At 44.6% G+C, this 25761-nt stretch overlaps 1 protein-coding gene across 2 annotated transcripts in view; it reads left to right on the forward strand.

Moving 5' to 3' along the window:
* The first annotated feature begins 2527 nt into the window (after nucleotides 1-2527).
* The window catches only part of LOC147897661 (uncharacterized), a 69136-nt gene continuing 45902 nt past the window's right edge, over nucleotides 2528-25761 (forward strand). Inside the window, exons 1-10 of one of the 2 annotated variants that reach the window (XM_087379971.1) lie at nucleotides 2528-3152; nucleotides 3248-3461; nucleotides 3549-3652; nucleotides 3859-3975; nucleotides 4211-4357; nucleotides 4496-5166; nucleotides 5305-5426; nucleotides 5536-5630; nucleotides 9358-9598; nucleotides 9730-9793. In XM_087379971.1, coding sequence (XP_087236097.1) covers nucleotides 3060-3152; nucleotides 3248-3461; nucleotides 3549-3652; nucleotides 3859-3975; nucleotides 4211-4357; nucleotides 4496-5166; nucleotides 5305-5426; nucleotides 5536-5630; nucleotides 9358-9598; nucleotides 9730-9793 — 1868 coding nt within the window. In that variant the 5' untranslated portion in view covers nucleotides 2528-3059. The remainder of the gene's footprint in view (nucleotides 3153-3247; nucleotides 3462-3548; nucleotides 3653-3858; nucleotides 3976-4210; nucleotides 4358-4495; nucleotides 5167-5304; nucleotides 5427-5535; nucleotides 5631-9357; nucleotides 9599-9729; nucleotides 9794-25761) is intronic. The other variant, XM_087379972.1, reaches the window with a different exon arrangement.

Genomic DNA, 25761 nt, shown 5'->3' on the forward strand with positions numbered 1-25761 from the left:
TTTGCAAGTCATGATCTTTCTAGAATCGATTAGAGTTCCTCAACCAGAGAGAAATGGTCTTAGTAAATGTTGTAGCATTCTCAAAGTTACATGTGTTGTTGCATGGCAGTTGATCATAACCAGCTTGTCAAATGATCACTTGTAAACATCCTCCCAAGCATCCAATACCTTATTATTTGTTCCATGATCATGATGTTTGTGATCTTTAGCAACTATATGTTGTTTCTTCTTTTAAAACCTTGATAACTTTTGAGATCTTGTTACCTGTGTAATTGTCAACATTGATTGTCCATATCTTACAAGCTAGTAGAGGTCCCAAGGGCATTGCCCTTTTCCAATGAAACTAGGAGGAAAAAGGGAGGTAGTGTGTTTGGGAACGCAAAGGAATGCATTAAAATTGGGATAATGCTTGAGTCCTTAAGGACGTTTGAAACATTTCCAATATCATTGCCTTGAGGATAATGCTAATACTTGTTTGACACTTGTATAATTCAAAATCACTTACTATATTCTTGATTCATGGCAGCTCTTGTCAAATGTGTGCACTTTAAGCATTGGTCAATATATTTAGAGATTTCTTTGATGCTCATCCATTCTTTCAAGAGTTAGGTCACCATAGAGTGTTTTGCATGCCTATCCTTCTTTTGGTTTGAGTTAAATTCTATTATTCAAGTTTGTACTTGTCCATTGTTGATAATTTGAACAAGAAGCCAATAGTAGATGCTTCAGAAGGGAAGGAAAACAACATTTCACATCATCAACGCATAGCTTTGTGATTAAGAGGTACCAGACATGGATTGAACATGCATGCACAAGCTGTGCCATTGAACATGTTACCAATCATGCTTTCATGCTCCTTAGCACAATTGCCTCTATGCAAAATTATTAGACTACATTGCTTTGTGGAGGATCGAGCATAACACAAATGATATTTTCTCAAGATATACTTGAGCCATATTCTAGAGAATTTGACTTTCTAGCATGCAGAGTTGTCAACTCTTTCCAACCTTTCTAGAGATTGTTTTGATGCTCATCCATTTTTCTAGAGCTAGGTCTCCATAGAGTGTTTTTGCATGCCTATCCTTCTTTTGGAATGAGTTGAATGCTATTATTCAAGTTGGGAGTTGTCCATTGTTGATAAGTTGAACAAGAAGCCAACAACAGATGCTTCAAAAGAGAAGAACATTGATGCCATTAACACATAGCTTTGTGAGGAGTACAAGACATGGATTGAATGTGCATGCACATGTTTTGCCATTGACAATATACAAATGAAAGAGGCCATGAATGATGATGAACGATAAGTAAAACCAATGGTGGTGTGTGTAAGGTAAAGGCTTAGTATGAGCCAATGGTGGTGTATGTAAGCTAAAGGCCTAGAACGAGTCAATGGTGGCATGTGTAAGCCAGAGGCCTAGGTTGGATGCGAGGAGAAGAGAGGCAACGGGAGGCGCTTTATGCCCCTTTGTACTCTCACTTAATGTGGTTGGTTTGTCTCATGTGTGTAAGTTAAAGGCCCAATGTCAATGAATGGTGATGTGTGTGTTAAGCCAAGGCCTAGGTTGGATGAGAGGAGAGGAGAGGGTAGGGAAGAAGAGGAGGGGAGAGGAGAGGTGCAATACTATTTTGGATCTTCTCATGCTTTAATGCCCCTTACTCACTTGACATCGTTGACCTAAAGGCCTAGTATCAGTCAATGGTGGTGTGTGTAAGCCAAAGGCCTAGGTTGGGTGAGAGAAGAAGGGAGGAGAGTGCAATATTATTTTGGATCTTCTTATGCTTTTATGCCCCTTCTTACTCATCCTTGAGCGTGTTCCTATGCCTACCCTATTTTGTAGGCGGCATTTATAGAGGAAAGACTCATGGCAATGAGGAAATGAGGGTGAGTTTTCTCCTTCCCCCCCACCACAGCAAGAGATGACCCGACGACGAACACTGATATGAGATATCTTCGTATCCGACTAGAGAGCTGCTGTGGTGCCAAGATCATAGATGATAGTCGACCACATCTCTTATTATCTCATTTTTTGTGTTTTGAGTTCGCTTTTCAAGCTGCTCTCCACAGTTGTCACGCTGCTCTATAGCCCCCTTAAACACTACCATTGGTTGAAATGCTCAAAAGGCTCCGAAAATCCTATTTCTATGCTTAACATTAACAATTTTAGCAATTTCAATGGAGCATGGCAAATCTTTTGTTGGAAGCCTATTTTTTGGCTTTCCACAAATTTTGGTCGAAGAGAGCTTGTTCATGGGAATGCTCTTTGTCTTGTGTGTGTAAGTAGTATTAGGGCCTTTTCCTGCACACACTGGGAGTGGTGGTGTTTGGGCCACCAGGTGCTCAAATGGATTCCTGGGGGCCAAGCTCCTCCGTCCCTGGGTGTCCCTCAGTGAACTAGTGGAGGTGTCGGGTGGGAATACCCGAGCTCCTCCCTGGGTGAATGGTACCTAGGTTGGGAGTGCAAATATTATTTTGGATCTTCTCATGCTTTTATTCCTCTTCTTACTCTCACTTAACGTGGTTGCTTTGTCTCAATCCCTTCCATTCTTCCTCCCCCTTTATGTGTGTGTGTGTATGTGCTTCTCTCCCCCACTCTCTCTCTTTCTTTCTCTCCCCCCCTCTCCTTTCTCTCTCTCACTCTCTCTCTTTGTGCTTGTGTATGTGCTTCTTGGACTTCCTACAGGTAGGCATAAGGCATCCTTGACTTTGTGAGGGGGAGGGCCAAAGGGAGGGGAAGAGGGAGAGGCAGAGGCAGAGCCAAAGCCAGAGCCACAGCCAAAGCTTTCTATCTTTGAAGAAAGCCTTAAACCAAGCTCATTGGGTGTCTGTGAATGTTGGGGTCGGCTGCTGGTTCATCAATACCGACCTCCAAAAGCTGGTCTTCTTTTGTTTTGTATTGGGTGGTTTTCTGTGTATTGGGTTTCTGTTGTATGTAGGGGTCGGCTTCTGCTTCATCCTCACGACCGACCTTCAAAAGCTCTTCTTCTTCATGTGCTTGTGAGGCCCGATCCTTCATTTCCCTTCTTCGATCTGCTTCCTCTCCAAACCCCCCTCTGTTGCCATGGTCTCTACCCGCCGCACTGCCGCCAAACGCCCCTCCCCTCCCCCCTCCGACCCCTCTGCCCCCCAGCAGTTATCCCCCAAACGTTCCAAGGTACCCCCCCCCCCCATCTGATTCTGCTTGAATTTCACCCCTTTGCTGCTTCTGACCTCGCTTCCTTTTTTGGGTCTTTTTTGGGCTCTCTCCAGACCGAGGACAAGACCCAGGAACCTTCCGCCCCCGCTGAGCCCAATGAGTTGCAGTTATTTAGCGCTCCCCCGCATGAACAGACCCACGAACAGGATCCGTTAACCTCAGCACCTGCTCCGGTTGACCCCGCTGAGACTTCCCCCCACACTCCTAAGCAACCCGATGGTGCTGTAGAGGGAGTTGATGAGAAAACAAAGCATGCCAATCTTACAGGTATGGTTCCTTTCGGAAATACAGCACCCTTTGGTTTTGCTTTAAGAATATCCAGCGGAATTTTCACGTTTCAACAACGGCTAGCAGGGGTTCCGCCCGTACCCCGGCAGAGGAATTACGCAACTTGGCTCAGATTGAAACCTGCAGTGGTTGGCACTCCTTGGGGAAAGCTAATTTCACAATGTAATCAGGTAAACGCACTCCATGCTCTAGACATTTTGGCAACATTGACGTTGGTCAGATTTGATGTTGTCTGTTCGATACCACACATCCATGAGAACAATGACCATTACTGGATTCTAGAGGGGCTATACATATATCCCTTGATTTGGTCTGATTTCAAGTATACATAGTATATTGCTGCAAACTGAACGTAGGACGGCTCTTACACCTGCAGCATCCGCATGTGAGTTTAGTTGGGCACACCTTCACTATTGGGCGTAGTAGGACTTGCAACTTGCAGCTGAAGGATCAGGGCATCAGCGGTGTTCTTTGCAAGCTGAAGTTTATGCAGGTAGTCGTCGTGGTCTTCTGGGACCGGAATCTTGTGAAATATGAACGACAGATTGTAGGTAACTCAAATGATGGGCATTGGTCCCTGCTTAGTATGGGTGGGAATCAAACGGGGTAGTGTACCAGCAAACTTGAATCTGCAAAGGAATCCAGACATGGCGTTTTACGTTTGATAATATTACTTTTTCCTGGCTATGTTCTTTTGTGACCAGGTTTTGACTGACTTCTTTTTCCAGCATGAAGGCGGAGGAGTAACACTTCTAGAAAACACTGGGAACAATGGTATGGTCCATGTGAATTCAAAGACACTGAAGAAGAACTGTAATGTCCTCCTCAAGGGTGGAGATGAAGTTGTTTTTTCCTCTTGCAAGCAATACTCATACGTATCCATGCGAATCGTGAGGACTAGCTGATTGTGGCTATTGCTAGTATAATGAGCGAATTTCTTGCATAGTTGTCCTCTGGTAAACGTGAGTTTTCTACTTTTTCAAGGTCACTTCTCCTTGAACATGCTTCATTAGATTTTCCAGCCATTACCAAATAATTCCGTTCCATCATCAGCAGCACATCCTGTACCTGAAAATAGATCAGCCTCTCCCAAAGTACTGCAGGTTGATGAGGCGAGAACCGGGGACCCTATGGATGTAGCAGGAGCTTCAATTTTGGCGTCCCTTTCAAATCTTACACAGAATGCAGCTTTTCATCCAGCTTTACCTCAGAGTGCTGACGAAAGGTTAAAGGCGACTATGGCAGCAATGCTGCCGCTTATGCCACCCCCTTCTGACATATCAGATGGGTCTATGTCTGAGGTTGAAGCGGTTGGACAAACTGCAAAAAGTTGCCATGATCCCAATGTGATGCCTGTGGAACCTGGTGAGAAGCCTTCGGCAGATATTACCCTGGATGATGCAGGAATCATAGACACAGGATCTGCCCATGCCGTTGAATTGGGGGGGGGATGTTTAGGGCCTTTATCAAAGGATGGTCATGCAACCATTTGTGGTGAACTTGAATGTATAGGAGGTGAATCTCAAAGAAATGCTAAGGGTAAAGATACTGAGAGAGAAATTGATCCTGCACTGGCTTCTGTAACTGCTGTAAAGCGTCAAGCCCTTAAAGATGATTTCATGAGGGCAGTTATTGATGACAAAGATGTTGAGGTCTCATTTGACAATTTCCCGTATTACTTGAGGTAAGTGATGACAGTGTATGACTTGAGGCAAGTATACAAGGTTCAAGTTGAGCAGCCTGACGTGTGTGGTAGGAGTGTTTCATATATGACCTACAAGCAAGCATTGGTTAAAATACTGATTGGTACTTGTATTACCAGTGAAAGCACAAAGAATGTGCTGATTGCATCAACTTACATTCATCTAAAACGACCAGACTTTGCCACGTTCACTACAGATTTGCAAGCCGTCAGCCCACGTATCCTGCTATCAGGACCTGCAGGTTGGTTGTTATTTTGGAAGGTACACAGTTTGAGAGAGCTTCAAAATTATAGTTGCAAATGGTCCATGGTTCTTTGTGTACTTCATCTCAGCATGTTTTGATTGGACAGGGTCAGATATTTATCAGGAGACGCTGGCAAAGTCTTTGGCAAAACACTTTGGTGCTAAATTGCTGGTGTTTGACAGCAGCTCATTGCCTACAACTGTAAGTATACATTATCACTGCTACAAAGCTCTAGCCATGCACCCTCCAAGAAAAACTCGTGCATTCATTTTAAAAGTTGGAGTTGCTGCATCCAAATAATTGTATACAATAAATTTGCAAGTCAAATCTAGTGGTGTTACTAATAGAACAGAGTGAGTAGGCTGGTTGACGGCACTAATGATGACACCAGTTTACTAGTTATGTCTTTTGGTTTTTGGTGTTTACTTAATGGCATCACTCTTTGAACAAGGAGGAAAACCATAGAAAATCTCTGAAAACAGGAAATTTATCTACAATCTGCAATAACTCACAAAATGGAATTGTTCAAGTGATGTGTAGAAAAGGGGTAGGGGCAGATCTAGAGAAAGGGATAGAATGAGCAGAAGGGAGGGAGAGGAAGGGGGGGAGGGAATGAGAGGGAGAGAGGGAGATAGAGAGAGGGAGAGAGAGAGAGAGATGTATTAACGACCTCGGGAGAGGCCTGGTGGGCCTATGAGACAAAGTACAATCAAGAAAGTAACTCATACATGCCTGTGTGTGCGCATCGATCGCACATTGTGCGAATAGGAGAGGCAAAGACACGTGTGCATCGTTGGAGGAAGGACAAAAGGGCTTGCTAAGGCCATTGTTGAGTGCTAAGCTAATAATCTCAAAAACTCAAAAGCTAGTGCTCCAAATATTATCCAGATCCCATTGTGGCTCTTTGATGAGACGCGAAGGTGTCTCATGTCTGTGTCTATGGGTCGTCATGCTGAGGGGCGGGGGGGCATGGTCTCAGTGATCTCTGTATCCGGTGGGCCATATCAAGTGTGACACCCTGGCTTGGACGGTCTCCTCTTCGTAGGGCCTGGACCTCAATCGTACGTGCTTTGGTCAACCTCTGCATTGTGCATGGTCTCTTGTGTCTCTGGCTCCTCCACTCCGCTGTCTCTTCCTGCGCTGATTAATGTTGCCCTCATGTTGGCTATCTCCCCGTCCTCTACTCCACTCTGTCCCAGGGCTGATTCGAATGCATAGAAGTCGGTGACATGTCGCTTGCACGATCTGTATCCTGTGGTACCGTGACAATCTTGCTGTTTGATCTGCTGTATTAAGGTTTATGTGTTGCCGCATTTCTATCAAATAGAGGCCAACACAAACCTGCTCATGGAAGTGGATCAGTCGGGATAGCAGCCCAAACCTGTGCCCCTCCTTGAAGGAGACAATGATAACTGTCCTCGGATCTCATAGTAGACAGGGCCAGTGCACAGGAAGCGCTTCTTTGTCTCCACCTTTGCCAGTGTGCATAACCTGTAGGTCCGCTGCTCTCTGGGTGTGCCTATGCATCGATCCTCAGCTAAAGGGATATAGTATCTGCCCGATGGCAATCGTCAATGTGTGCGAAACCCATCTGTCCTCCAGATACTAGGGTTTGGTCTCCGATAGTCTCAGGAAGTGGTCATGATAGGATTGGATCTTGGTGGGAAACTCTTGGTTCCCCACCGCCCCCAATTCGGTTGATCTCATCTCACAAGATCTCGACGGATGGGGCATCCATGCTGTACCAGAAGGTCCATCTGAATGCCTTGATTTGCAAACCATTTGGATATGCGTTCGTACCACTCTCGGCTAGTCATTTGGATGACTATGCCAATCTCAGTAGTCTCCAGGTAGGCAATTCCAAACCCTGTGGAGATATGTCACTGTCTGGAAGATGACATCGATTTGGATTGATGTCATAGCGAACTCTGCCTGTATGATCTGATGGGGGACTGAGGGCTTCCTGGACTCCATAATGCCCTGTAGCCTCTCAAATATTTGCATTGACTACATCTCTCCGTAGACCTTCTCAGAAGAAGCTTTGCCTTACCTTGTCATACATCTTTGTGACCCCCGTATGTTCTGCCATAGGGGAAGAATGCACTTCCCTCAACAACAGCTGCGTATACTGTGAGTTTGGAACCAAGTGAATTTTTTTCTGGAACCACAACCACCCATTATGCAATTTAAAGTTGGGATGGTCTTGGCATGAGGGCTCCTACAATTCTGAAAGGATGGCTGCTGTCTTTGAATTCTGCATGTAAAATTCTTGAATGCCATGCATCCTGAATCGCTGACAAAATGCAAGCCCACATCATGGATAAGGTATTTGCAACTACATTTTCTTTTCCCTTCTTGTACTCAATGTCAAAATCATAGGACTGCACTAAGCCAACCATCCCTTCTGCTTGGCTGATAAGTTGCGCTGCATGAGGAAAAGTATCAGTTTTGACTTGAATTTACTCCCATATAGGTTGATTATGTTTATGATTATGATTCTGTTAGCATAGATTAGTAGTCAGCAAGGGTCCTAGCGTACCCTTTGCTTCAGCCCACTGAGGCTTGTATGAGTTCGGTTTTCTGTGCGCTTTGTCCCATAGGCCCGCGAGGTCTCCCATGGACGTTAATATCTTTCTTTCTTTCTTTCTTTCTTTCTTTCTCGAGCAGCGACGTTTTCCCCCAGTTTTAGTGGGGTTTTCTTCAGAGATCACTTGCAGTTCTCCTGTGCCTTTCTCTCTCCTCTCTCCTTCTCAGTGTGGCGTGTGTGTGAGGTGTGCTCTCTCTCTCTCTCTCTCTCTCCCCTGTTCATTTCTCATAGTGCACACGAGTAGAAAACATAGAATGCAGTCAGGCTCGGCAAAGTGGAAAAGTCACCTTTGATAGAAATTCACTATATATGGGCAAAGGTAGGAAACAAAATTCAAGGAAGGGCCTCACGTCATATAAGCCTTTCGATTTGGCCTATCTGGCTTTTGACTTCTCAGGGTCGTGTTGAGTTGGAGTAGCTGTTATTTCTTTAGATTAAGATTCCGTTGTTGCCCATGGTACTGTATTTCACAAATCTTACAGAAACATTCTCTAAACACTTCCAAGAAAGACATTTCCTCATGAGGCCATTGGTCCTCGTCATTGAACTTGATGGACATAAATGAGATAAGATGCTGTATATGAGTCCCTATTAGAACCATATTACCTAGGACGCTCGCTTGAATTGTGAGTTCTTTTTGGTTTGGATAAATTTTTAGAGTCTTCTATGGCAGGCAAATAAGTGCTGCGTCACAAAGTGTGAGGTTGATCAACAGTAGCATGTGCTCTTCGGATGACTAACAATTGCCTATATAACACCTCTTCAAATACCAAATGGAGATCTTCATATCAGGAGTTGTGCTTTTAAAGAACTGTATGCTTGTGCAAAGTTGTACCCATCGATGAAAAGGCACACCGCTGCATAGCATAGGTAGACAGGATTAATGAATCCCTTTGCTTCTCTTTTAAATGAAGAAGTGTGGCCTGTTGCTTGGGACGACCCTTACGGAATGTTCACACCCCCTTCACAAATAGACATGCCTCTATAGGTAGCCTTGCTGGTTATAGATGTCATGACACGTTGGATGGTTGTGCTCCATTACTTGTGCCCCGTTGGATACGGTATGGCTCTTCAATTAGTTTTTTGTGTATGGCTGATTCTGGAGAGGTTTAGTGGGCGTTATTTTACAGCCCACAATGAGGAGGGGGCTTAAATTTCCTTTGTTTAAAAACTTCTGTAAGCCAAATTACGTGATGATCTGTTAGTTATGTCTGTGTCTTGATACTGTGATACCCATGACCTACTATGGTTAATCAACTTTTTAAAAGATGGACAGACTTTGGGTGAAGTTGCAAATGTTGTCTTACAAGACTTGCCTGCTGATGTGTATTTTTCATTCAGGGTGGTGCAACTGGAAAGGATCCAGATTCTGTCAAAGAGCCTTGCACACTTGAACCCAGCTCTTCTTCCGGAAAAGATCCTTCAGAGAATCCAGAAGACATTATCCACAAGGATGACTCTGCTTTTTTAGCGGAGATGAACGCTGTTGTATCCCGCTCTCTCCCATCGATTGCCCATGCCGTGAAGCTTGATGCCGCAACCGTTTTTAGTGCAGCAACATCAAAGCGTATTCTCAAAACAGGTCTGAGCCAACCCTTAGGTGCAAAATGCTAAACTTTAAATTCCAATTATGAGGTCGTTCTTTTGTTTCGAATGATTTAACTGATTGCTGAAGACTCTTTGTATGCGTAAATTGTCTGCACCTTTGTGCAGGGGATCGGGTGAAGTTTATTGGTCCCAGTATTGCAAGTGTTGCTTTCCAGAATTATGTGTGCAGGTAGATGTGGTTTCTTTTTCTCAGAAAGGTTTCACATTGTTACATGATTACTAGCTGTATATGAGGTAATATAATGTCACTGTGATTGCCTCTGTGCTTTTTCGTCTGATCAATTTAGAATGGTGCTTGGAAAAATACATGATAAAACAAATGAAAGCCCAGAGGACCATAGATGGGCTCTTTTCTGTGGTGCAAATGATGCCAGATTGCAATGTCGAAGTTTGATAGGGAAATTCTGGAGGCACAACGGATACTGAATTCAATCTTTCTTCTCGAGATTCTGGATTCTAATTCAAAATATGATAGAGACGCTTTGAGGCATTGCTCTCCAGGAGTGCTTTTAGAAATCTGGAGCCTGAATCACCTCCAGGATGTGAAAATGACATTTGGACATTTTGATGTTGAAGGAATTTGCTGCATCGTTCTCACACAGGGTTCCCTTGTCCATACATGACAGTTTCATTATCATAGCTAGCCATATACTTCTAAAGCTGTGGGGGGATAACCTGCTGCTTTGTGAGATTGGTCTACACCATATTTTTGGCAAGTCAAGGTCTGTAGGTAAGCTTTATTTTTGGGTTTATCGTGGGATTTTGCCTCTGTAAAAAGAAACTCATGCAATTGCCAGTAACCCACTTTCTAGTCTCACCTTCATTCCTCTTCCAGTCTCTGTTACAGGCACGTAACAGCCATTATAGCTCTAGGAAGTGCTAAATGCCATTATAGCTCTAACAAGTGCTAAACAATAAATGACATCTGGACATTCTGATGTTGGAAGAACTTGCTGCATTGAAGATATCTTTCTCACACACAATTTTCTTGTCTTAGTTAGCCATCTACTTCATCCTAGAGCTGCGGAGGGCCAATCTTCTGCTTTGTGAGATTATGCTACACCATGTTTTTGGCAAGTCAAAGTCTCTAGGTGAGATATTACAAAAAACTCATAATGTCAAAACCTGCTTCTAAAAGCGGTTTTATGCACATCCTTGGCTCTAATATGGATTTGATGGTAGCTACATTTAAGATCTATCTTGCTGAAAATTATGGCCCCATGTAACGCATCTAGCAAATCATCGATTCGAGCCATCGGATACCTGTGCTTAACAGTGATATTATTCGATGCTTTGTAATCTATACAGAGGCGAAAAGTATCATCTTTCACTGGCGAAGCAAAAGGTGAGAAACTGGGTTGAATTTGCCCTAGCTTGAGGTATTCTTCCAGTTGTCTTCGTACCTCTGCTTCTTCGGTAAAACTTAACCTATAGGGAGGTCTATTTACAAGTTATGCCCTCGGGATATCTTATGCTGAACATTCCGCTCTGGAGGTAACCCATAAGGTAACTCATTCCTAAAACAATCAGAGAACTCCTCTGCTATTTGGTCAGCCAACTTGGCTATCTCTCCATTTTGGGTAACATCAGTGCTAGCCGAAGGACCATCAATTGGCTCTACCGATGCTGTATAAAGAAACAAAAATTCTTCTTGAGCTTTTCAAACTTCCATTACGGAAACGAACGGTCCTTGAGGTATATCTTTTTCACCTCACAAGACATACAGTACATCATTCATCTTGAATTGATAAATGTGTTTTTTCCAATCTATGGCTGGATTCTTATTAGAGTGCCAAGCCTTACCCAGGGCTATGTCTGCATGAGCAAGTTTTGTCATTTCAAAATCAAGCTTCTTAGCATAGTCCTGAATTCGAAGTTTTAACTGAGTAACCATTTGGTCCTATACTTTAGTTGAACTTCCGTCTGCCATTTTGACTGTATATGCATAGTCAGATGGGCTAGTCTTTAATTTCAGCCTCTTTACAAGCTTGGAGTTAACAGCACAATGACGTCATGATTGGCTACTTGCCCTTTCATCTTAATTAACTCCGTATCGTTAAAGGCTGTATACCCTGTTGCTGCGGGCTGTGATAGGATATTATTAGGTGCATTGTTTACAAGCTTAGCAATAGACACATAACAAAACATGTATTGACATTTGAGAAGATCCCGCTAGCTGAATTTGCATTTGTTCTGCTCTGGGACTCTCCTCGATTTCCACGTCGCATTTTGAGATCACCATCTTAGCCATTCGACGATCCTTGTTTTGTGGATAATCTTTCCACTGATGAGGCTGAAGATATCCAAAACACAAGCCTTCTCTCCTCGCTTTTTCTCTTTGCTTTGGGTTCAAAGAAGACTTCAACTAAGCCCGGGCTGCCATTGGTGGTACTTTTCTTTTCACTTCAATGGTGGTACTTGGTTTAGGAGTCTCAACTGGCTTCGCCTGCTTGGCTTGACTACTATGCTGTGAGACACTTCCTTTACTGATCCACTTCTTCTTAAACCCAGTTTTCTTCGGGTACTCATATCGAGTCCTAACCTGCACAAATCCACTTGGTCTGTTCCCTTTGGCATCCTTATAGTTCAGGGCTATGGCAATTGCTTCATCAAGCTTGTTTGCATACTTAGCCCGAACTTCCATCTTGATCCGATCATTCAGTCCAAAGATAAAATCTTTTACCTGCACTGGATGAGATAGAGGTTCATAAATTTTCATTACATGTTCTCTGAACTTATCAGTGCATTCAACCATTGATAGATTTCTATGACGAAGGTTTCGATACTGATTCCAAGCTCGAGATGCTTCGTCAAGAGGTAAGAAGTGTTTTCTAAAGTCTTTTTTAAACCCCTTCCAAGTAGTGGATGCCACTCCATCTTTTTACTGCTTAATCCACCACCTATTCGCTGCCTCATTAAATATATGGGTGGCCTCGCAGATTTTCTTCATATCATTCTTGATTTCACAAATGGCGAAGGCCTCGTCCCATTTGTGTAACCATGTCTCTATGATATCGAAACTACGGTCAAACATCCGACCAAAATACTTTTTTGGTCTATAATTGGTAATATTAGGCACCTTAGCCCTCCATTGGAGCTTTACCCTTCTCTTCATGAGATGGTCTAGCAGACATACTATGAACCATTTTTCTGAGCTCGGATTGCCCTACATTTGCTTGCAATTGTTGAGCTAAAATGTGTTGCAAGGCATCCTCCAATAATGTAATTCTACCAGATAGTGTATGGCCTGTTGGGCGTGACACTTGTGGGGTCGGTCGGGCTCCGGACTCTACGAGATTCACTCTAGAAGCTTCTTCTTCAACTTCCATTTCAGTGGATTGGGTCAAAAATAAAAATAAAAAAATATAAATAAACACTGTCTAAAGCTGTATTTACAAACTGCTTTTTCAATCTCACAACCACAAAAGGTGTCTAAACAGGAATAACCATCAATTGAAAATAGCTGAGAACCAAGGTGAATATCTTTTCCCTATACTAGGGAAATATCTGCAATCTCAAATAACTCAAATACTGAGGCCAAATAAACTAGCATATACCACAACAAAATTTAACAGGCATAGAAAGCTCCGTGGTCATATTTCTGCTGCATGAAGAGATCAACTTGCCCTTGCAAGCCACTCCATCTCTCAGTCGAACTCCTTGAGCGAATTCATGCATATGAGCAGACCCATGAGACCAAGCCTCTTCTCTATTTTAATTACGTGTTTTAATTACGTGATGTCGATTTGGCTTCTGCTGACCAGGCAGGTCTTCGTGAGCGTAGTTGTTAATCTTTATTAATGACTAAATGTAACCAAGCTTCCCCAATAGCAGTTCACAGCAACGTACGTAGCTCTGTTGGCTACTGAGCCCACAACTAGCGAAATCAACAGTACTATCGTATCCACGGTTCCAACACCCTCTCACACCATACGACGTTGTGGCTCCAACTTTTGGTGTTAACCAAAATACCGCCCGCCAAGCATGATGCCAACCAAATAGACCGCTTGATTCATCTCGAGGAGTGCACCTCCCATGCAATAGCTGAAGGATGGCTAGTTATCACGCCCAGCTCCTGCGATGCCAAGGAGCCCTGAAGGCAGCAATCCATGACTTTTCGTGTGCGCCACTCAAATGTCCTATGCTCCAATGCAAACGAACCAGACGTGAACGATCTACAAGGTTTACGTTTGTTACGGATTGTTTCCTTGCGCACCGTTAGCTAGACTAGGAACGTAACGATCCTCTTTTCTCATCGCTCAGTTAGGAAACGTGCCGCTTGTCCCAGCGCAATCCTTTCATGATCTGAATCCCCCCTTTCACAAGATTAATTGTGGACTCCCCAAATCGTTACCTGATTTTTACGCTCTGATACCAAGTGATACGATTGAACTATTCACGTCGAACTTTTCCCGCAAATCACGGGCATAGGCACGACTATGTTCCACCCAGCCAACCCCTACTGTAGCAAGCTCCAAAGATACGTAAATAGAAAAACCTGCATGCTACATATAGAGCCCACGTATCCCTAGATGGATCTAGTCCGCCAAATGTCATCATTTCTACTCTCAACCGCGAAAAGGAGAGATACTACTCTCAACCGCAAGAACTAGTAACTGCACAAGCCTCACGGCTTTCAACTGCACAAATAACTTGCTGTCGCAACAAAAAAGCTGAGTGAACAGCAAGTATCTGGCTTCAAGAGTGCAAGAACTAGTCCCAAATGCAAAGAATGGTGACCTTCAATGCTCCAAAGTGTAGCAGCAAGGCCCAAATCGGTGGAAATAATCACCCCAAAATGCTGTAGCAAGCTCCAAATTGCTCCAAAAGCTGGCACGCTTCACAAGGCAGGACCAAACTTCTCTGCACTGCTTCAAATGATTGGCACGAGTCTCGAGGTGGCCTGAAACGCTCAAAAAACCTGCTGCAATTTCTGTACAGGTCCATACAAGGTGTACGGACCACAGGCCTGAAGCGAGATGCAGTAAATGCAGTCTGTACAGCTCTGACAGCTCTGCACGGATGCCGTACTTCAGTAAATGCACTGTTAGGTCCATACGGCGGCTGTACTGCAGTAAATGCTGCTGACAGTCCGTACAGATGCCTTTCAAGCTTAGAACAGCACTAAATGCACCCGCAGAATTCCGTACAGCATCTAATGTGCTTCTGTTAGTGTCCGTACAGTCTGTATGGCTCACACGTGTGGAGCCGTCAGCAAAGAAAAAGTCCGTACAAATCTGCAGCAGGGCTGAGTTATCTACGCAGCGGGAGCTCTGGGAAGACGTTTCCGGTTATAGAAAAGCTTGGACAACTCACAAATGCTCACACGTGTGGTGACTTGCTTCCGTACTGGTCCAAACAGGCTGCCAAACAGCTCCAAATGCGAGGACTGGAGCTCGGGGAGGCTGCCAATGGCTGTAGGGTGAAACCCTGACCTGCTCAGTTGGCTATGGCAGACAGTGGAAGCTTAGAAAAGAGTGATGGAAGAGCAAAAACAAGATGTTGTATTGAAAATGCTGCAACAACAAGTATGGAGGCTCAAGGGTGAGCCAACATAACAAAACTCTAGGGCTAACTGCCCTAACTGGAGAGGACACGGACCAACATCCCATAACTATCTCTGAAGAGGCAGTAGAAACGCCCTCGGATCTCATATTAAACAGGACACCTAAAGATGAAGTGCTCCTCTGTCTCAACCTCTTGCATGTCACACAGTGTGCATATGCGCCTCTCCCTGGGTAACCGCTCTGCTCGGCCGCTCTTGATACGAAGTCTGTGTGAAGAGACTCGGAACTGCCCAAGGGAGATCCTCAGCGAGTGGGGTAGGTGAATCTGCGTGTATCTCGGTGGATCAATGAAACCCTTCGCTATGATATGTAGGAAGTGATCTCTGTAGAAGCTCAGCTTCACTGGAAGATCACTCGGGCCCAACCAAGTCTGGAATGTGTGTAGCTACAGTAGATCCTTACGGATAACCTGATTGACCTCGTGTGATAGGAGGGGAGAGAGAGATCACCCGGGCCCAACCAAGTCCGGAGTGTGTGTAGCTGTAGTAGATCCTCATGAATAACCTGGTTGACCTCGTGTGATAGGAGGGGAGAGAAAGGAGCATCCATGCTGTACTGGAAAGGAGGTAGTCTGTCCATGTGGAGCCCTAGTCCTGTAAACCATCTCTCTGTGCGTGCATACGAACACCTCTGATCTTCTCCTGTTGCAAGTGCCATAGAATTTCCATACTCCTTGACTCGGTACAGATATGTAATGACCTGAAATGCAGCATCTAGCTGTAATGGGGGTGACCCAAACTCCGCCTGAATGATCTGGTGAGGGACATATGGCTTACCACGGATCATCCGTGATAACATGAGAACTTGTAGTCGCTCCACCCTGGCCCACTCTGTATCCGACAAATCTGGCCCTCAGCATGGGCTGCCATACATCCCTGTTGGGCGGACCAGGGAGTAAAAAGCAACCCTTTCATCCGTGGATCGTGAAAATGAGAGCGGAAGCAGTGTCTCTCTAGTCTAGCCAATGAAGCATATCCTCTGCTCAGGCGCACCGCACAAATACTCCTATTGACCGAAGTCAACCCCTTGGCTGAAACCAGACCGAAGTCAAGCCTTTATGATTGAAGTCAAACGTCATCGACCGGAGTCAATGCTTTGACCAAGTAGAAAAACTCTTTGACCATGAGGAAGAACTCTTAGACCATGGTCAAATAAAAGGTCAACTTTAGAGTTACTTGGAGTATTTAGAATGTGGTGACAAACTCAGCAGGAGGGAGACCTGCTATGAGTACCAGTAGATGGCTTACCATAACAGTCTTGTAATTCCTTGTGTCCTGCAACAGAACTTCTACTACTGTCTACTAGTAGTAACTAGTTAGGGAGAAACCATAGAAACTAGATAGCAGAAATAGAAGGGAAAGATAGAGAGAGCTCATTCTTACTAGGAAGAGGACATGGTATGCAGGCAGCTCCCATGATGCTGGCTAACGAAAGCTAGGTCCAGTTCTTGCGTGTGCAGCCAATCCAAGCTGATGCTTGAAAGTACCAAACAATATCAGAACGAGTTCCGTCGTTACCACTTCTCGATTCAAAATACCCTCGGAGTGAGGCTTAAACCTACGGATTTTCGGAATTGATCTACGATTTATGGATTCTAAAGTGTATTGATTTTGAATGCCTTGCAAGTACAGCTGAAGCTGTTCTTATAGGTATAGGCAAGTGGGCCACATAAGAACTAATGCTAAACTAAAATTCATTATTGTTACAGTTGCCTCTTGTAAGAAATTTGCCCTCAAAATTATTACAATTGAGTGGGGTAGAGTATCTTTATGTACTGTAACCAAATGTGGTCCAACTCATCTCAACAGATAGGTGAACTCCTGCACTATATTTTCCGGCTGCCATGATGAATCCTTCTTCCATTTAATGTAGTACTCTACCAATTCTTCATTTCTGAGGATTTTGTCTCTGTTTCACAAAATCCTTTTTGGCATATACTCTAACTCACTTGGTTCATCTATGAGAGGCAACTCTGCAGCTACTGGAACATCTGCTCCCACACAATACATGGAATACATTGTGGATCTTTGTAGAGGAAGGCAGGTCCAACAGATAGGCCAAATCACCTATCCTCTTACGAATTCCATAAGGGCCATAGAATCTGTGAGCCGGCTTAGTGTTGTGTTACCTTTAATGAGTATACCTATGTGTTGCAACCTGAGAATACCCAGTCTCCTTGCTGGAATTCCACATCTCTTCTCTTCTGATCTGCATACTCTTTCATCCTAGACTGTGACTTGCGTAAGTTGTCTTTGGCCAGCTGTAAGGTTGCTTGTATTCTCTCCAACTCATCCCTTGCATGGGGATTTAGGAAAATCTGATCATGGAGTGTAGACGGTAACCCAGCCTGACATACATATAAAGCTTCAAATGGGGACATCCCAATGGAAGTGTGCCTTGTAGTAAAAATGTATCTTTAAGGCTCGAGTAGTAGAGCTGCAATACATATGGGGGTGCATGGCATTCCTTGACAGTGGGATGCCCAGGAACAACCTTACCTTGGACCCCTTGGAAGCAACTGAGATTGTTCTCCAGTAGGCTGCTTCTCTGAACAGTGCATAGTGGCAGTTTCATCGGGGTTTAGTTTAAAGTAGTCCTCCAATGTACTCAAGCACTCTTTCAACTCATATCTCACTCTTGAACTTTTGTACAATAATTTTGTCCTTGTAATCTTTGCCCTTTCCTCATTTCCCTCTGAATATCACTGTGAATAGTCTTCACAAACTGGGTAAAAGTCATGACTGACCTAACATCAGGGTCCAATTGATTGTAAGCCATCAGTTGCTGAGACAAAAACTCACCTTCTTGAGGTATGCTTGGTATATCCTGGAAGAATTAAACACACAGTCACAGGCTGTACCTTGAGCTTGACCATTATCTGAACTAGGAGGGGTTGGGATCCAAGTAGGTGAAGGCTTGGGAGGTTGTTGAAGACATGCCCTTCTTGTTGGCCATTCTATGGGCTATCCATAGGTGCCGCTCATTCCTTGGTATGTGCCTTGTACGCCTAGTTGCAGTCAGTTAGGTCAGTTGGTACAGTTAGTAAATGTACCACTTAGGACAGTTAGGACACTTAGTCCAGTTAGGGCTTTTAGCCCTAGGGTTTGTTATGTTGGAGCCTCCATTCATTGTGTAGCATTTTCATTACAGCAAGTACTCTTTGAGCTTGAGCTTCCATCTCCTTGCTTCCTATGTGCCTTTCATCCTACAGTGGTATCATAGCAGGTTAGGGATCCACCCCTTAGCCATTTCCAGCCATTCCAGTGCTGTTGAAGGCCTGTTCTCTTGCATTTCAGCTCATCTTCTTGCTGGTTGGCGCATTTTCCAAGGCTCTAGTGCTGGCTGCACCTCCTGAGGCAGTTTCAAGCCATTCCATCGCCGGAAATCCATTCCCTGGGGCTCCTCCAGCATTGCCAACTCCTCTGAGGACATCTGCTGCTGGTATTTTGGCTTCATTCAGAATTCTCGAGCTGGTTCGGAGCTGTTTCCACCTGCTGCTGCAGCCGCCTCTCACACGTTTGCATTTCGCCTTCATTTGGAGCTGCTGGTGAGGTCGGTTTTGCTTCTGGAGCACCTGTTGCAGTCGTTTGGGCCGTGCTACTGCGTTGTGGAGCTGCTACAGCCACTGACTTTGAGCTTGGGAGCCTGCTACCGCATTTCGGGACATTTATATCCACCGACCTTGGAGTTTGGGCCCTGTTGCTGCACTTTGGAGCATTTAAGGCCACTGACTTAAGCATTTGGGACTGCTGCACTCATTGGAAGCCCTTCAGCTGCAAGTCAAAATCTGGAAAGTCATTTCCAGCTTGTTTTCAGCCTTTATCTCCCTCTTGGGTGTTGCTAGGTGAGCCTCGGCAGGAGCTGTAGGACCAAAAGCTGCATTACATGCTCGTTTGGGAGAGACTAAAATGAAATCGTTTAGACTTCACAAGCAGTTGTAGCTTGAATGAAGAGATTTTGGACTACTTTTTGATTAGCCTTCTCCTTTAGTGCTAACCTTCGTCATGGCTGAGTTTGCCCTTCATTTCCGGAGTGCCGACAGAAACTCAGTACGAAGACTTTGTATAAAAGGATGCTCAAGTATGTGTGGGGGTGTGGATTTATATGTGTGAGAGCTATTTTTAAACTATGGTCTACACCCACTGTTGGGCGTTGATGATGTCAGTGGGGATGTCATAGTAGCTAGTCCCTGCTATGCGTGATGGAGTTTTTGGTTTTCAAACTTATGAGTGACTATCGTGAGATTGAAACTGTATTATGTTGGGTTTTTAGAGGATGAGTTTGGGAATGTTCGTGGATTCATCTAGGTTTTACATGTAGGCCTTGACCTCAGTGCCTGAAACAATGTTCCACAAATTCTTGGCAACTAATACATATCCCATCATGTATGCGCACATGGGATAATTTGTGCCATCAAGCTTGTCCTCTGAACTAAGCATCCCAAAAAGGTCATCTTTGCTGCTAGTCGTCGATGCAAATCGAAAGCAAATACCCCAACTGACAAAGGGAATTCTAATGACTGCGCAAGCCTCAAGGCTTTCAACTGCAAAAAAAATATCTTGCTGTCTCAAGATGCTGAGTGGACACCAACCAAGTATTCAGCTCAAGGAAGGTGAAGACTTTGATGAAAAATGTCTAGAAGTAGTACAACAACCTTTTATCAGTTGGAGGAGGTTGTAAAATGGCTGTAACAGTTGGAACCACAAATAATTTTCTTGTCACTTGTAAATCTACTGGGAGAGGTTAGCTCTGCAACAAAGTCATATGCTATTTGTTCTATACCTCAAAATGATTTGAATTTGAAACATCAAAATTTTTGTAACTCTTTTGGGTTCATTCGCAGCCCAAGTCTTCCTTATCTTTGTGCAGTTGGTGGGAGTGGGATTTCTCTGTATTAGGGTAACAAAGTTATATTTGTCTACGATCAAACCAAGAGACAAGACTTTAGAGTTACTCTAACACAACGGAACATGAACTAATATTTTATGTTTGATAGAAAGGTTAATATATTTTTCTCAGCAGTTCATGACTGCCTTTGGGGAGTGTGGAGGAACAATTGCCCCTTCAAGTGACAATAGCACAAGAAAAGAGGGAAAATGCCAAGATAAGGCTGGAATGTGATGGATTAGCAAAGACTTGAAAGGAGGCTTCCACGAGGTAGGGGTGATGGGTCTAATGCTACTTCTGGAGCAGCTGCCTCTTTTACTACAGGTACTTTGCCTCCTACACATGAGCAGATTCAATGGGATGGTCGTGATGCCAAAGCACATGCCTTGATTGCTCTTTCAGTTAAAAGGGTTATTATCCCTTATATCCGGTCTTGCAAGATAGCAAAGCAAGCATGGGATTATCTTGCATCCTTATATCAGGTGCGGAATGAGGCACGGGTTGCCTATCTCAGCAAGCAGTTGAAGGTCTTGAAGCTTGAAGTGGGTGATAACATGGATGCCTATCTTACCAGTGTGAAGGTTTTGAAAGAGCAATTGGCTAACATTGATGAGGTGGTGCCTGATTCTTTGGTTGCCCTCTTACTTAGGAGGAACAAAGCCGTGCAAACCGCAATGCTTCTATGGCTAGTGATCAAGCCTTTGCTGACCAGCATAAAAACAAAGGCAAAGGCAAGGTTTCAGTTGGTATACCCCCTCATTCACATGCTGGTCACTCCCATGATGCCTCTTCTTGAGAGTATAAAAAGAAGAAGAAGAGATGCAACTATTGCAAGAAACTTGGGCATGATATTTCTGAATGGAGGAAGAAAAATGTCTCTGAAAGAAGAAGAGAGAGTCTGGTCTTGCAGTATCTGGTTCTCCTAGTCTAGATGATCGACATGAGTCAGCTAACTTTGCACAAAACTAACATTGGGCTTTTTTGGCTACATGTCAGTATAATCATGATGTTCATGATGCATGCATGACAGTTTCCGATGTATCAGATGCCTGGTTCTTTGATAGTGGGGCTTGCAAGCACATTATTTCCTGCAGGAAGTTGTCCAGCTCACTTGAGCATGCATCTAAGGGAGGGACAGTCACATGTGCCAATAATGCATTATATACAGTGAGAGGCATTGGGCAAGTTGCTCTTACTTTTGTTTCTGGTGGTATGGTCACTCTAGAGAATGTGCTTTATGTTCGAGGCATTCGGAAGAACCTCCTGTCTATTTCAGCCATAGCTATTTGTGGCTATCAGGTTCTCTTTGATGGTGTTCGATGTGCGGTTTATGATGCTACTGTATAGACTTGATGCCTTTGACAGATGCTTGGATCATGCTGGACTTGCAGATGCATATGCCTTTGTAGTTGATTCCTCTACCATGGCAGATACCCATTTGTGACATGAGAGGTTTGGACACCTCAACTTTGGGGCTTTGGTGAAGCTACATAAGGATGGTATGGTTGTTGATCTTCCCAAAATGCATATGCCTTCAAAGCATGTTTGTGAACCTTGTTTGCTTGGTAAGATGCACCGTTCTGCATTTCCCAAGGATGGGAGAGTTGGTATCTCAAGCAAGCTTTATTTAGTTCATAGTGATGTTTGTGGACCCATGCAGGTTGCAGCTCTTTGGGGATTCGATTATTTTGTCACATTCATTGATTACTTCATCAGGTTTACTTGGATTTTTGCATTGAAATCCAAATTTGAAGTTTCTGCATGCTTCGGCACTTATTGCCTTGACTGAGAATGAGAGTGGGCTGAAAATTGCTCACCTTAATATAGATAGGGGGGGTGAATATATGTCAAAGAAGTTTGCTGTTTCTTTGGCCTCGCGTGGCATTGATCATCAGTGCATGGTGCCTTACACTCTTGAATAGAATCCCGTGGCTGAGCGGAAGAATAGATCAGTGATGGAGATTGTTAGGTGCATGTTGAAAGGCAAGCACTTCCCTAACAAGTTGTGGTTGGATGCCGTTATGTGTGCTAATTATATTTTGAACCGATGTCCCAATAAAAGACATTGCAAATCATCACACCTTATGAGGCTTGGATAGGTCATAAGCCCATGATTTGTCACCTGAGGACTTTTGGATGCTTGGCATATGCCCATGTGCCTTCTCAGACACACACCAAGTTGGATGATAAAGCTGTTAAATGCATTTTTATTGGGTATAGCTCAGAGAGCAAGGCTACAAGCTGTACCAGCCGTGTACGGGCAAGTGTTTTGTCAGTAGGGATGTTGTATTTGATGAATCCTCCACTATGCCTTATATTCAGCCCCATTTACAGCGTGATATGCCTCAGCTTGATCAAGACATTATGCACAGGGCTCTTGACTAGGAAAGAGCCGAAACACAGGAGCCCTGAATGGTCCCCCGTTGGCTCCTTGACATATTAAAAGACAGCAAACATGATACTCCTTTGCCAGCTCGTATTCGAGCAGCTGTCCGCAAAGAGCATGCTAATTTGGTTGCTTGTGCATTGGTTGCTACAGCATGCAATGAAGAGCCATTATGCCATTAGGATGCCTTTCAGAATGATTGTTGGTTATTGGATTCTATGTACCAGAATAACACTTGGGAGTTGTGTGACTTGCCTTTTGGTAAGAATGCCATTGGAACTAAGTGGTACCAAAATGCCATTGGAACTAAGTGGGTTTATAAGATTAGACGGAAAGCTGATGGTTCAGTGGACCGTTACTGTCACGGGGACGTGATGGCAAAGTGATTAAACTAACTGTCACTGAATTTGGCCTAGGGGTGTCAGGCTAGGGGTGTCCAAAGGTTACCTGTGATTTAATGTGCAACAAGTGCAACTCCTAGTGCTATTAGCTTGGTCTTATTCTCTAGGGTCATTGGTTTAGTTCATTAGGGTCATGCTTTAAAAATTGACCCACTAGAGATCCTATATACTAGGGTCATTGGTTCCAAGCACTAGGGTCATGACTTTAAAAGTGACCCCCTAGGAGCATTAAAATCCCACGCCCTATTTGCCATGTGTCCTGTGTGTGAGCATGTGTGGGTTCTTTGCTTGACTTGTGGCACCCGTGTGTCCCATCTGGAAGCACCTGGAAGGTCTTGGAGACCTTTCCTAGTCTACCTTGCTGTTCTAGGTATTCTCCCCTACCAAAGGAGTCTTTTGCAAAAGATGGCGGATTTTTGCAGCTCTCTTTTGGCTGGCTGAAGACGTTTCTGAGGCTTTCTCCGCGACAGATCTTCTCCCTTGGTGTTTCTTGCTGCTGGCATGCTCCTTGGTTTTGGGCGTTCCCATTCTGGGCCTTTTCTGAAGCTTTTCTCGACATTCTTCACGACAGAATGCCTCCTTTTCTTCGTCTGAGTTGGACGCCTCTCTCATGGCTCCTGTCTGGTTTAAGGCGGGACATTGGTTGTGATACTCTCTTCCTGGGGAAGCAGTGGCAAGCCTTGGGCTCAGTAATGGTTTGTGTGGATGCATTGCTTGGCATGATGTTGGGCTGTTCTACTTGTAATATGCTTGGCTACTGAAGGGAACCAAGAGGATGGCACTGGGAGTTGGTCACGTGCACAGCCATGGGTTGGCATTGTACTAGGTTGCACCTGCGAGTGAGTTCAAGAAGGGAGTCCCTTGTAATTGAACTGACCAGTGAATAAATAAATACCGCAAGGGGCGCCCGAAAATGCCCCAAATGTCTGCAAATGACTGCAAAAATAGCACAACAAGCACCAGATCTGCAAAGAATAGCAAAAGAGTTGCAAGAATGCCTGCTCAATGAATCCTGTACGGAATTCGTACACCTGCAGTACGACTGTACGAAATACAGTGCGGCGGCTGATGCAGTACGGAACTTGCAGGTACGGATGTACGGACGAGCAAGTACAACACAGTACGAACGGAGTGGACTGTACGGTAGTACCGTTGAAATGCAGTACGGGTTGAGAAGTACGGTTTCGCAGTACGGAAGCAGCAGGTACGACAGATCTGCAGTACGGACCGAGCCGGACTGAGCCGGACTTGTATGGAAATGTACGGATGGCGGAAACAGTACGACGCAGTATGGATCTGCAGATCGTGGAGCTCGAGCAGATCTGTACGGTCGAATGCAGGTTTGTACGGGCGAGATGCATCAGAATACGGACTGGAGTAGCAGGGCCATACGGACCTGTACAGAATGTACGGCACACCGATTGTAGTACAGCACTGTACGGGATGACGAGACTGCAGCAGACAGGGGGTACGGCCAGCAAAGGGAGCTCGCGGGAGCTAGAGTCCGGGAGCAGGGAGCAGGTCCAAGAGCACGATCTGCTTTGATACCAAATGTGAGAATGGGAGAGAGAGCGCAAAAATGAGAGCAAGAAGCAGGAGAGAGTGAGAGCTGAAAGCTTAGTTGCAAATAGATGGGAGTAAGAGAGATACAACTGAAGGAGTGAGATAAGGTTTTGTCCTAGTGACAAAAGGGGGAAAAACCTCTTAAAGAGGGAAAAGTGACCCTAACTAGCTTATTAAATTACATTGGTCATTGCTGAATTATATCTATAATTCTAACAGGGCAGCCAGCTCCACATGTACATAACCCTGCTAGTACAATTGCATTGGGTGCAGACCCAAATGTATAGCCAAATGCTATGGCCGTGATGCAAACTTAGATGGCTTATGTGTTGCAAGTTTTAACTCAGCTCACTCAAAGCTTTGCTGAGATTGTACATAATCCAGCTCTTTTGCCGAGGGCAGCAGCACAGCCCATACAGGATCCACAAATGGATGTGGGACAGCCACTACTAGAGCCACAGACACCTGTGGTACAGCCACTTGCAGTGCCACCCCAAATGGGAATGAGCATGGTAGCAATGCTCAAAACATGCAGCAAGGGCAGCAAGCCCAACGACCACATGTGGTTCAGCCAACTCACTTTGGAGGAGGATCTATATTTCAGGTCATGACCACACAGCCAGCCCTAAAAGCTTTGTATGATTTCAGGTCATGACCACACAGCCAGCCCTAAAACCTTTGTATGCTAATGTGGGGATACAGCCTGGAATGCACGGAGGCAGTCGCATGGTGTCTCACACTCAAGCAGTACCACCTGTGCCACCAAATCTAGTTGTGGGGAGTGCTATTCAAGCTCCCGAAGGACCTGAAGGACAGCAGCCTCCTTATTTGCCGCCCCTTGGCTATGATCATCTGGAACCTAGGCTTAAGATGAAGGATTACAAGGAGGGAGGGGCAGCAGTGAAATTTGAGACCTTCAATGGACATGCAGATAGGATGAAGGCTCTTACCTTTTTGCAGCAATTTGACTTGGCTTATGCTGGAGGTTATTTCATAGAGTACTCAAAAATCATGAAGGCAGCCACATTCCTCAAAGGTAATGCGATGTAGTGGTGGTCTAACCTTCTTCTTCAGGGGCAGACACCTGCTACATGGGTTGACTTCAAGCTGGTATTCTCAGCCACATGGCTCACCACATTTGAAGTGGAGGTCATGACTTAGTGGCATAATCTGAATGCTAGGGAATGCAAGATCTAGAAGACTACAATAAGAAGTTTTGGGATGCACTTATGCCTGTGAGCTCCTACAGGACAGTCCCCTTTTCAGAGCAGGTTGAAAAGTATTGTTGTGGTCTTCCTAAAGAGTTGAGCGACTATTGCACAAAGACACATTT

Source organism: Dipteris shenzhenensis, chromosome 10 (assembly GCF_047967505.1).
Source record: "Dipteris shenzhenensis isolate YYH24624 ecotype China chromosome 10, Dip_SZ_1.0, whole genome shotgun sequence".
NCBI classification, from domain to species: Eukaryota; Viridiplantae; Streptophyta; class Polypodiopsida; order Gleicheniales; family Dipteridaceae; genus Dipteris; species Dipteris shenzhenensis.